This window comes from Copidosoma floridanum, unplaced genomic scaffold (assembly GCF_036245765.1).
Source record: "Copidosoma floridanum isolate Cflo_tuat_1 unplaced genomic scaffold, Cflo_Japanese_pri ptg000020l, whole genome shotgun sequence".
NCBI lineage: Eukaryota > Metazoa > Arthropoda > Insecta > Hymenoptera > Encyrtidae > Copidosoma > Copidosoma floridanum.
Window position 1 is genome coordinate 5940566 of NW_028321897.1, and position 13242 is coordinate 5953807.

A 13242-nucleotide genomic window follows, 5' to 3' on the forward strand; every position below is an offset into this window, starting at 1 on the left:
TAATCGAAATTACCCCGCGCGGGCACTTCATTGTTTCACTCTCTTTGGTCGTTGCCCTTTCTCAACACAAGAGCGTAAAGCATCAAGATTTTTTTTGAAAATGCAAATTCGACACATGAACGACCGAGGTGTGTGGCTGTACTTCAGTAGAAGCCCCCTTAGAATTTTTAATTGCTAAAATGTAAACCCACGTTGGCTTAAAGTTCGTATACAAAAATAATGCTTGTTGATTATGCAAGCCTGTAATTAAAATATTTTACTAATTCGTACGCTGATTTTACATGAATTACTCCAACGTAATCATCAATATTATCATTAATGTTGTGATTTTTCTTGTTATTGTTTTTTATTATAATTATTATTACGTCACATGTATGTATATATAAATTACTTGCAAAGTCGGCCCCAAGTAAAACGGGGTAATAATCATGCAGAGTATTCTTTAGGTAGGATAAATGTAGATAGATTGACAGATATTTAGTTTTAAAATAAATAAATTAATTTGATTGTAGTTACAATAAATTCAAAAAACTACAAAGTGTGGACAGATTTTTTTAATTGCAAAAAAATGCGGGGCATTTTCATTGACACGATATTATTCTGAATGCAAAAAACACTATTTCAGGATGAACAAGAACATTAAACTTGAATTCAAACTAAAACACCCTCATTTTGGAATGAGTTACAATAAATTTCAATACTCTATGTCTCACATACTATAATATACATTAAAGTATATAGTCCAATTGTACATTTACTTTAAAAAACTTTATTTTCCGATCGATTGTAACAAAAGCTCTATCTACGAGAAAACAGAAATTCAACACTAAAAATTTATTAAAATACAAGTACGTCATGTTTTTGTATTCAACATCAGAAAGTCGATGAATTGTTTTATTGCAAACTGCAGTCACGTTTTAATGTCATACCTGTACAGCTCGAATGATCGAATTAAAAAAAAATTGACATTTCAATGAAATCGTTTTCAAATACGAACGAAAGCACTTTGCATGCGAACCCGGTGTGTTATTTTTACCGGTGAGTGACGACAAATCACCATACAACGCGTTAGTTTGAGAGTAAATTTTTTAAATCATCTTAAATTGCAAATATACATGCAAATTGCAAAAAAAGAAATTCTCAACTATGCTACAACGTTTTTCTCAAAAGAACAAAGGATCACGTGTCACGTCGGAGGAGTGTAATAGCCGTCTTGTAAAAAAAAAAATTCCACTTGTAACGAGTCGCTAAAAAATGCCAAAATACCTTTCAAAAAATAAATTTTTGGCCTATTATTGTTTAAGCTACATCAATATCAAGTGTTACAACGTTTTGGATGACATAAAATTATTTAACACAGAAAAGAAAATACAAAAAGGATGAATTCTACGAGCAACATTGCATCCGATCGGACGTAAAGGCTCGTCGCACGCGAGGTCAATTGCTTACTCTTTGTCGATTCTTTAATTTACTTTTTTTTTTTTTTTCTCTCTTTTTCTTTTTTTCTTTTCGATGCCCGATGCTTTTGGGACACTTACACGCTCAAGTTGCCCAAGCCGACCAGTCCCACCGCGGCCGTCGTTGCTTGCGCTCCGACTGGGCACTTTTTTTTTTTTTTTTGTTTACTTTTAGTATAAAAAAGCAACATAGTCGCAGATGCATCGATTAATTGTTCGATTCGAGCTTTGATATCTCGCAACATCGCGGGGGTGGGTATACCAAAAACTACACATACAGCCACACGTGGTGAAAACCATTTAGCTCGTCGGTAAAAGGTATCAGTAAAACAGAAAAAAAAAAAAAAAAAGAAAAAATGACGAGACCGATGGAGGACAGCAGCCAGACTTACGTGGAGAGCATGCTCGACATGCGCCGGGACGACCCGGAGACGGTGTCCGAGTCGAGTCCAGCCTCGGAGGATGGGAGCGAGGTAACGGGCTTCTACGACGGGCTGAACATCCTCGTGACGGGCGGCTCCGGCTTCCTCGGCAAGCTCCTCGTCGAGAAATTACTGCGGTAAGCAAGTTTTTTTTTTTTTTTTTTTTTTCCTTACACCCATAATGAGTACACTTGTACGCTTCCGTAATCGAAGGTGACGAAACTCCTGCTTGCGCGACGGATTCTTTTTGATGTTTGCTCGTGTTGTTTTTATTGGGGGGGGGGGAATCTGTCAATTGGACCGATTTTCGTTTCATAGTTGCAATTTTTGGAAATTTTGTAATAGTTGTTATTTTTACTTTTACCGATTTTTTCGCCAAAAAAGTTACGTTCACCTATAGCACAGTTAATGTACTGAAAAAAAAACGACATTTTTTTTCGTCGTTCGATCAACCCTATTTCGGAACAAAAAAAAAACAATAGAAAAAAAACCCATCCACTAATTAGACTCCCCCCCGCCCTTGGAGTTCACGAATGGTTGATAATCGTATGGGAGAACTTTTTTTTTTTATCGAAACAGTTGTTCCCAGAATCCCATGGTAATGAACTGTAAACAAACAACTACCGGAAATCCCATGCAAATTCGGTTCGGATAACGATTTCTCGATTCAGCGATAAGACTCTCCCCTCCCCCCCCTTCCCCTCTTTTTTTATAATCTCGATTTGAATTTCCAAACCAAATTCCACGTAGATACTTTAAATTGTAATTGTATTTAATTAATGTCTTTTTCCAGTACGTGCCCAAAAATCGGCAAGCTGTACATGTTCATGAGACCGAAAAAGGGCAAAACGTCGGAGGAACGATTCAAAGAGCACTTCAACGATGTCGTAAGCATAACACACACCGAAAACCTGGATCAGCAATTTCATTTATCAAAAAAATTTACGCGTCACGAAGAAAAGAAAAAATAACAAAAAATTTGCCGATCGTGCGGTTTTTGCCTAAGAGAGAGAGAAAAAAAAATTCCACTCGTTCCCACTTAATACACACATTGTTTGGCGAACTTGATTTCCCGACGCGCGCCCGTAATCACCCGCATACATAAATGATCGCGAAACGCAAATCAATGCCGATCGTATACCGATCTCGCATGGACATCGAGTCGCACACGTATACACTGCACTTGAGTACATAATATATATACTCATTGTGGCTGGGATTTTTCTCATACTCGAGATCGTTGACCCCCAAGCGATTGAAGTTAAAAAAAAAAGAAAAAAAAAAGAAATGTAATTTCCCACAGCTGTACGACAGACTGAAACGAGAACAGCCGAGGTTCACGGAGCACGTGGTCATGGTCGAGGGCGACACGAGCCAGGAGGACCTGGGCCTGTCGGAGAAAGACCGGCAGGTGCTGGTCGAAAACACCCACGTGGTCTTCCACGGAGCCGCGACCGTCCGCTTCGACGAGTCCCTCCGCCGGGCCATCGGCATCAACGTCCGGGGCACGAAGCTGGTGCTGCTCTTCGCCAAGGAGATGAGGCGCTTGAAGGTGAGGGAGTAAAAAAAACGACCGGCTCGCCGATATGCACCGTGTCATTAATCGTGTCGTTTTGCGAGAGCAGGCGTTCGTTCACATATCGACTGCGTTCTCGCACTGCATATTCAAACGGATAGAGGAGAAGTTTTACGAGCCGCCCATGGACCCCGACAGAGTCTTGGCGCTCATCGACATGCTGGACGACGAGCTCCTCGAGCACATCACACCCAAGTAATCGCTCGCTCTTATATAAATATACTCTTACGCCATTTTCGTTGGGACGACTTTGTGTGCTCCAGGTGGAGTCGAGAAGGCAATTCCTCCGAGACTTTCGAAACCACCGGAAGTCACTTTGAGTCTCTTAAAAAGTGCCATCTCAATTTGAAATGGTGAAAAGCTCACAACTGTTGGGAAATATTTCACTCTGCATCTTTGTTTCAAAGTAAACGACTTTTCAACCTTGTGACAATAAATAATAGTGGTAATAACGCAATGGTCGATGGCATTAATATTATGCATAAAAAACATGAAACGCGCGATTGGCCTCTGCATCAAAAAGTGAAATATTCCCAACATTATACAATGCACTTTGAGTTGTACCCTTGTAACGTTGAGGTGGATATATATTTTTCCCCTTATAATCCCTCGGTTCCATTAAAAAATGGCCCTGAAAACCATTGAAGCGACCTTTTCCCAGGGTGATCGGCAAGTGGCCCAACACGTACGCCTTTTCCAAGGCCATAGGCGAGGAGCTGGTGCGCCGGAAGGGCGCGGGCATGCCCCTGTGCATAGTCAGGCCGTCCATAATGATAGCCACGTACAGAGAGCCGATGCCCGGCTGGATAAACAATTACTACGGGCCGACGGGTGTCGTCATGGGCGCGGGTGTGGGTCTGCTGCGCAGCTTGCACTGCGAACGCGACAAAGTCGCCGATATCATACCCGCCGACTACGTCATCAACAATATCATCGTCGCTGCGTGGGACACCGCCAACAAGTGGTAAGTGTCTGTACAACCAACGATTTCCATCCGTCCACCAGCTGTTTCCCCATTACATGTCATATGGTTACTTAAAAGCGATTCGGGATCGAATGGCATCAAATGGTACGATTATTTAAAAACGCCAAGATACGCTAATGTAGACAAACCATATTCATTTCGAAAATACCTGTACAATTGGGTTTGAAGTGACATTTCTCGGTATCGATTGTTTGGGATTTTATGTGATACAAACACCTTAAATACATTAATTTTGATTTTGGGCAAAAACAAAAAAATTTTTAACGCTACAAAAAGTTATTTAAAAAAACGTTTAAAACAAATTTTCACATGATACATTCTTGGATTTATTGAAAAATGAACTTAAGCTTGCAATAATTTGTGTAAAACACTGTGATCCAATAATAATGTAATAATTGTCTTCTAAATTATTTAATGAAACAAAAAGGTATTTGAATTTTTGTTTTATTTTTAAAAACCAAATTGGACTTGGACACATTGTATACACTTGTAGAAGCCAAATGTAATGAAAATTGTAGAGCAACGAAATGTCGAAAGCAGATACGTGATGTGAAAAAAGAAAGAAAAACTTTGGTGTTCCTTAACAGGGAGGAGAAGCAAAAGGCAACGGTGAAGGAGGACCCGGAGAAGCCCGAGGACCCGCCGATATACAATTCGGTGTCGTCGTGCCAGAAGCCCATCAACTGGGGCCGGTTTATGCACCTGAACGAGGTCCACGGGCGCGAGGTGCCCAGCGACCTCGTCCTCTGGTACTACGCGTTCACGCTCACCAGGAACCTCTGGCTGCACAACATCTTCTGCTTCCTCTTCCACACCGTGCCCGCCGTCGTCATCGACCTCCTGGCCGTGCTCTCCGGCCGCGAGCCAATGTACCACCCTCTATTTTTACCCCCAGCCCCCCTCGAGAACAAACTGGTGACATCCCCGTTTGACTTTCAGGCTGCTCAAGGCATACAGGAAGATCCACAAGTTCAGCGGCGTCATATCTTACTTCTCCACCCAGCAGTGGGAGTTCGGCAACGGCAACGTCCTGGCCCTGTGGCAGCGGACGAGTCCCGTCGATCGGAAAAAGTTCTACTTCAACCTCGACACCCTCGACTGGGACGACTTCTTCTTCCACCACGTGAGGGGCCTCCGGGTCTACATAATGAAGGACCCGCTGAGCAGCGTGCCCCAGGGCCGCAGGAGATACCGGAGGTAGGTTCCAAATTCAAAATTCACGCGAATGAAATTATATCCGATTCTCGTCCTCCTTTGCAGATTGAGAATCGCCCACTACTTTGTCGTGACTGGGATCTGCTTGCTCGTGGCTTGGCTGCTCTTTCATTTTTGCCGACTGCTCCTGTCCCTCTTTTGAACAAACAGCTTGGTTTATCCGATGTGCGCCCGGAAGAGTTTGGCAGTTAACTTTTTTATTATTTATTGTTTTATTTTGCTCGTGGCAGTAGTCCATCACGCACGGAAGGATCGGATGCGACGATGAGATACGTTGATGATCGTGTTCTTTTCGTATGGGCATTGATGACAGAAACCAAACGATTTTTCATCCCCACACGATTTTGTATAATCAATACTGAGAAGAATTTTTACGTACTTGTTTTTTCTATAATTATTACATGTATTAAGTTTTCGTCGATTTACATGCTATCCGGAATATATATTGAAGTTTGTGTATAGTGTTACCACAAAAAGAACCTCGACGTAGCAGTTGGTTTTTTTTTTTTTTTTTTTTATTACTCGTTTAATTTTAATTTTTTATTTTTGACAACTTATTCCTAGTGCACCCTCTAGTTCAAACTTACAGGTATCACCAAAAAATCCATGTTATTTCCTCAATGGCATACGTAAAATGGCTTGGAATTTTTCGCCCCTTTCATTTTTAAATCATACCCATCTATAATAAATTCTACGTGTAATTTAAACACTTTTTCAAATACATTACATATATTGTATAAGTACATATTTTTTTAATAGTGTTTGGAGGAAAAAATTTTTAAGCACTATGTAGTATTTAGCAAAAAACTTTTTTCTTTCCCAAAATACTTTCAGAATAAAAAAAATTAAGTACAATGCAAAAAAAAAAAAAATTGAAACAATATCCGTGCCCAAATCTGCTCTTATATATAAAGGTCCAAAATATAGACGATAACTTTGGATGTGAACGCGAGGAGATACCTTACTTTCCAACGGTGCTCGCTCGAACGGTGTTCGATCGGTGCTCGATAGATGCCCGTGGCAGCTCGAAAGCGACTCCCAACCTTATAACATCAGTTGGAGAAACCAAAGAAACCTAATTTCGCGTCAAAAATGCCCAAAGTAAAAAAAACAAACGACCCCCGGCGCGAAGGGATGATCGTCTTATTACCCTACACCCGGAGCTAGAAAAGGGCGGGCTTCGACGAAACAAATTCACGAAGCGGCATTCGTTTACACACCCTCGGCTGCGCGCGATAGAGCGAAAACTCGCGCCGTCACCGTTTCGCACGCGCGTCTCGTAACGCGGCGTACAACGTATATTGGTATGATGGATGATGGATCATTCCCCCCCCCCCGAGCAAAGGGCGCCCCATCAATAATTTATTAATTAAGCGATCGCGGGCGATAAATCAAGGCTTGGATTGATGGATCCGCTGCACATCACCCGCAGTCGCGTCGCGTGTATTGTGTACACGTACGGAATCGTGTACCCCCCCCCTCCTGACCTCCGCGTATATGTATATAGGTACTCGAGGGAGATTTATCGCGCGACATTCGTCCGAACCCCTGCAGGAGCCCATAACGATGCTCTCCGGCGCGAACGCAGTATAAACGGGCGAGCCAAGGTCTAATTGATAGGGAACTGTCGAGCCGATCTTTAATTTCGCAATTACTCCCCCAGCGGGTGGCTCGATTTGTATGTACATGTATAGTGCAGGGGTTGCACCGGGAATACTTTGAGACTCTTTTTTTTATTTTTTTTTTATTCTTTTTATTTTCATCGCTGGAAGATCGGCGGTGTGAAACCGATCGAATGTTTGCCGATTCCGCGAGTATCGTCGAGATTGAAGCGGGTTTTTTTTTTTCATCGGAGCCGAGAGGTGGTAGCTCGAGAAATCGAGACGTTGCGACGAAAGTTAATTTACACCGGCAGGTGGATGTACGCACGCACGCGAGGCGTTGGATGGGGGGGGGGACAAAAGAAGGAGAAAAAAATGCATTTGGCGGTAAATTGCGGCGAGAGAGCGATGCACACAGTGACGATAATTTGACGCGCGTAGGTATATCAACGCACGGACGGGCTTCGGGGACGTGTACTTGTAATTTGTTTCCGTAATGAAGTCGCGGCGGGTAAAAATTTTAATTAATCAATTAATTACGCGAGTGTCACTGCGAAGGGAGAGAGAGAAAGCTGCACATGTCGTAATTTCTTGGGCTCTAATTGAGAGACCTGCCCGGCGTACGTGTACATGTACACCATATCACCGTTGGATACGCGTAACAGGTGTTAGTTTGAGCGCTCGTTGGTACTTTTACGAGAAACATTGAACTTTGGCCAGTGCAACTGTAATGCTGTATTTAATCGACACTCGTTGCATCGACGGGTGTTTTTAACGACTATACGAATACTGCCCCCTTAGCACTTGGACAACGTGTTTTTAAAAACGTTATTATTATTACTTTGCAATACTTTAACGCTTCGAGAAAAACGTTTATCAATTTTTTGGGACTTGAAAGTTTCTTCTAGACTCTTTAAGCGTTAGCTAAGCTATTTGCTGTTGATAACACGACAGTATACTCTCTAAATTTGAAATGGTGACTACTATTTGCGCAAGTGAGCAAGATTTTGTGAAAAAACAGGAGCGTTTATTCGCGCCCAGTCAATGTATAAATATTAATTCTAAATATTTATCAGTAAGTAACCCAACGAGAGATCTTGATCCAAATGAAGATAATAATTGTACAACCCCTACCCTTTATTTTGAGTGATTCCAACAGTAAGTTTACTGACTGATTGAAATAGTGAAACATTAAATTAGTAGAAATAGTGAATATTCACTATTTTACAGTGTACATGCACCATATTTTGAAAAAGTTGTATACTTATCACTATTTCCAATAGAGAGAGCAGATGATGTATGATATTTAATGGCGTAAGTAATCCAGAAACAATTTTTTCTCACATTAAAAATCAGGTGGCAGTTATTGACGTTTTGAAAATGATACAGCGTTTGGAAAACAACGTTGTGTGATATCAGTACAGAGTGCATGCACGGAGTGACGCGCATCTCAACGTCATTCCTTCTGCTTCGTTCATCTAAAAAAAAAAAAGGCACAAAAGGCCAGCTCTTCGTTGCCTACAAGTATACACCGAGTGCGCGTGTATACGCATCTGATTTATCAGGGCGAGCTCCACCTCTGGCTCCCAATGAAAAACGCGCCGGAGAAAATACCGCGCGCTATGCAATTGAGTTGCCATCGCTCGAAAAAAAAATTTGTAACTCCCCCCTGCCCTACCCTCGCCCCGCCGGGCAACAAACAAAAGCGCGTCTCGCGATCGACATCATCGGGGCCCCCATCTGTATGGCACGCCTCTGGTAACAATATTAGGCGAGAGAGAGAGAGAGAGAGTCGCACAAAGACGCCCACGCGAGCGAGCCCCGGGGATCTTTTGGGCGGTTTTCCTCGGGAGGGCCCGAACAACTTTCGTGCGGATAGATGTGATAGTGTACAAAAGGTTGCCCCTGCAGCGACAGATAACGGACGGGACGTTGCGGTCAATCACACATTATTGCGTGCGAGTAGTTTTTTTTTTTTTTTTTTTTTTTTTTTCATTCAGAAATGATTGGTACTTTGTGAATGTGGTGGGAGGAAGCTGATTGTGTGGGTTATACGTTTCAGGCAAACGTTTTCATCATTCCGATAAAACAATGATGAAATATTGTTTTTTTTTTTGCCGGTAAATTGAGCATCGTTTGAAGATATTTGGCAATTAAACGTGTCCAACTGCAGAATCTTCAAATTTAGTGTAAGGAACCTGTAAGGAACTACCCTATAATACTTGAATACGTCAAATTTTGTACATTTTAATATTTAACAAATGTTTAATCAGCAAAGACTACAAAAAAAAACAATCTTTTAAAAAATATTCTACCCAAACACTTGTGAATTATTAATTACGTGCTTTTTTTCATTCAACAAATTTTTACCAAAATAACACCATTGCCGAGGAAAGAGATTTATCGATAATTTCGTCGAAAACCATGAATTGTTGCGCGAACCCAAAAGACTATCCGAAAAAACGCAAGTTGTGCCAATTAAATTCGGCAACAACGAAAAATCACTACGAAACAGTTGAGTGTCAACAGAATCGTCCCTTCGTGTATTAAAGAAAATAATTATCCATCAATAAAAAGGTGTTACGCAGTTCCTTTTTTTTTTTTTTTTTTTTTTAAATACTCTTTACTTCTCTTAGATGCTCATTACACGTGGCTCGCGTACAACATAAATTCGTAGAACGAAATTTCCCGGTCGACTCGATCCCAATAAATCTTGAATTATACAACTTAGCCGCGCTTCATAATTGCGTACACGCGAACGTTATAATTGGGCCGGACGAAGGCGCGAGAGAAAATGTCACTTATGCGCGTGTTGTATGTATACGTATTCAATTATATTGACGCACTCGCTCGCGATATCGGACACGCGCGCGTGCGAATGAGGAGAGGAAGAGAGCACCGTTCGATTCCCCGAATAATATCTCTCGGCACCTCTAAATTCCCGACGATCACCATTCATCAAAATCCGATCGAAAATTAATCAAGTCACACGCGCTGCTTTTCCCCCCTTTGGAAAAAAAAGGAGAGAAACTGGAGCGCAACGTGTAAGGACACATCATCCACCTCCTCTTTTTCCTTTTTTCACTCTGAGGCAGGGGGGGGGGGCTCCGTTAGGTCGCTCGCGGTGCGCGCGAAAAGCAATTCCTCTCCCTTCGAGACGCGCTCCCCTGCAATTTGTCTCGGTTCTTCGCGTACACGCGCGCACGTCGATTCTTATATGATTTTACCGGACGCCGTAAAAATTGATCCTTTCGCTGACTCCTCGCGATCGAGGTTTGGGCAAGGAGGGGGAAAAGGGAGTCGCAAACGGAGTCGTAGGGTTGCTCGGAGGGGCTTGATTGCCGTTGAGGGGGGAAACGGTTGTTTCGAGCGTTTTTGGATTACCGTTTTTGCGCGCTAAACGATATTGACATACACGCCCGGTGGTTCGGAGGAAACGAGGCCTACTTTGGCTGCTTATTCACGGGAGGTCACACATACATGTGCAAAGAGCCCTTTTTTGGCGTATAATAATGGCGCAGCGCATGCGGTAGGGACCATTTTCTTTTTCCTTCTTTTTATCCACGCTCATCAACTGGTGCAATTTGTTTTTTGGGTTATCGTGATTCGTCGATGCCTTGGAAATGAAATATCAAGCAGACCTCCTCCTTCTGGTTTACCTAGTTTCCGCCTCGATGTAAATGTAACAACCCCTGCCAAATGGCCTACTTCAAATCTTTTTTTTCTTCAAAGCATATGCCGGTCAAGGTGACGGACAGTCGACTGCAATTAGTCAATATACCTATTTCACATGTGGTCATTATGTATAATGTGTAACTCCCTCGGTCGGACAAAACTCTGAAAACCAAATGAAAAATCAACACTTTGCCCGAAATTTTTGGCGCTTATGCGTTTCACCACTGCAAATAAATTTTTTGTAAATAAATTATACTAAATGCATATATTATATGCTACTTCGCCGCATTGAAATATTACCAGACCGAGCAAATAACCAGATCAACGTGGTACTCTTCTCCATCGATTGTCAATCGACCAATTCCAACATTTGTATGACTCTACAAGTACGTGTGTATGGATACACAAAAGAGATCCATTGCGTGTAGAACCGACCCCCTTATCTATTACACGGCACTGCGCGTTAAAAATCATCAGATATTGATGTAGTATCAAGTAACTTTGGAGAGTCACGCTACAACCGCCTTGATCATCAAAGCTCTCTCTCTCTCTTTCTGATAACCGGATTCTGTGCGAGTATAGCGATAAAAAAAAAAAAAAAAACAAGAGGCAGGTAAGTGTACTCGGAATAAATGTGTATATATGTAACGCTTGAATAAAATTTTCCGGTATACGTCCAACGTGACGCGTAGCGCGGTAAGTATGTATCTACATCACGAAATCGCGTTTTATCAACAAGCACCGAGCGCCCGTGGGTATATATATATATATTATTTTCAAAACAAAATCGTACTGCACGGAAGAAGAAGAAAAAAATTTTCAACAACTATATTACATGTACGCGGCGTAAGATAAATTTCATCGCGAAATATACTCGCTCATTGATGTGCGGGTGTTGTATACACGTGTGTGGCGGATCAAAAATTTTCGCTTTAGAGTATTATAATATTACACACGACAAAGAAGAAAAGAAAAATACGCGCGCACACACAGCGAGTCTCTCAATTTTTCGCGCTACTTGCTGATCCGCGGCATTTTAATGCAACGAAGCGTGTTATTGTTTACCAATGAGCGTTTGAATACAACAACCAAAGGTACAAAAATAAATTTATAACGAATTACCACTTTTTTTTTTTTTTTTTTTTTTTTTTTTCAAACGCTACGAGACTGTAAAGTGCCAAACGCACGATATGTTACAGGACATGACGTAACATAACGCGTGCACCCTCATTTGCTTATCAGCCACAAGAGGAATGATGAACCCGCACCATCCCCCCAATGACGAATATTATTATTTGTCATGGTAAACTCATACCCTTGTTATATATACTTGTAGGTGCATATATAAGGAACCTCCCCCGCAAGGCATAGATATACCTATAAATGGGCCGATTACATTACACACTCATTGCGCAGAGAGGCAGTCGCTGCACAACAACCGTTCTCCTCTCGTAAAAGCATAAGTATATACATATGAGCGCGCGGTGGCTCGGTCGGCTAGGTCGTGGATTGGCACGCGGGGAGACCCGACTTTTTCGGGCAAGTACCTCTGTGTATTTTCACCACGCAATGCTCCTCGAGGAGGGTTTTTAGGTGACCTTCTCGCAGCAAAAATTGCCTAATTTCCCCCTACCCCCTTCCTCTAATGGGAGGCCTCCTATCCCTCTTCCCTCCCTTCTCCCAAGTGCTAAGTGCCCATATTGGTGCCCTTATTAAAAGGAGCCGGACGTGTAGAGCACTATAATATAAAAAAAAAAAAAAATAAAAAGGTATATATATTATGTGCTCTTCTATATACACGCGGTGCGCGCACACGCGGTAGTAGAAAAAAAAAGAGAGGAGGCAGTGCCGTGTGTGTAAGTGTCTGATGTCTGTCTGCGGTGGCGGTGGTGGCTGGCTGGCTGCTGGTGGGTATTATACATATACACAGCGCGGACAGAGAGAGAGAGGGCACCAGCCGCGAGTATTACGGCCCGTCCAGTGCACGCCCGGCTGCCGACACGAGCGGGTGGCTTTTAGCGGCTCTCGCGCTTCCTCGTACAATAATCGTTCTCTTCGTTGACGTTGCCCCTCTTCACACAGACTTTGTTGCTCTCGAGTATACACACACTTCTCGCCCACACTTTGACAATCGACCCTTTCTTCTTCTTCTTCTTTACCTCAGCCAATACAAAGGCAGTGCGATTATTTTCTTTTATTTTTGTTTTGCTCCATCGTGCCAACATCCGAGGAATGTTATACAACACGGATAACCAACGGACGACGCTGGCTGCTTTTCACGCCCGACCCTCCAAGCGCAGGTGCATGGTAA

At 42.4% G+C, this 13242-nt stretch overlaps 1 protein-coding gene across 1 annotated transcript; it reads left to right on the top strand.

The window, feature by feature from the left end:
* Positions 1–1813: 1813 nt before the first annotated feature.
* On the top strand, positions 1814–5897 carry LOC106646954 (fatty acyl-CoA reductase wat). The gene is made up of 8 exons (XM_014363184.2): positions 1814–2016; positions 2673–2766; positions 3183–3431; positions 3505–3650; positions 4117–4419; positions 5028–5309; positions 5380–5637; positions 5701–5897. Exons 1-8 carry the CDS (start codon positions 1814–1816, stop codon positions 5795–5797), a joined length of 1632 nt encoding a protein of 543 aa, XP_014218670.1. The 3' UTR covers positions 5798–5897.
* Positions 5898–13242: the final 7345 nt, after the last annotated feature.

Excerpts from the sequence above, each read along its gene's own strand:
- LOC106646954 (XM_014363184.2), top strand. The coding sequence starts at position 1,814 with ATGACGAGACCGATGGAGGACAGCAGCCAGACTTACGTGGAGAGCATG. Across the intron at positions 3,432-3,504 it reads AGGAGATGAGGCGCTTGAAG|GCGTTCGTTCACATATCGAC; the intron begins GTGAGGGAGTAA and ends TTGCGAGAGCAG. Across the intron at positions 5,638-5,700 it reads GGCCGCAGGAGATACCGGAG|ATTGAGAATCGCCCACTACT; the intron begins GTAGGTTCCAAA and ends CCTCCTTTGCAG.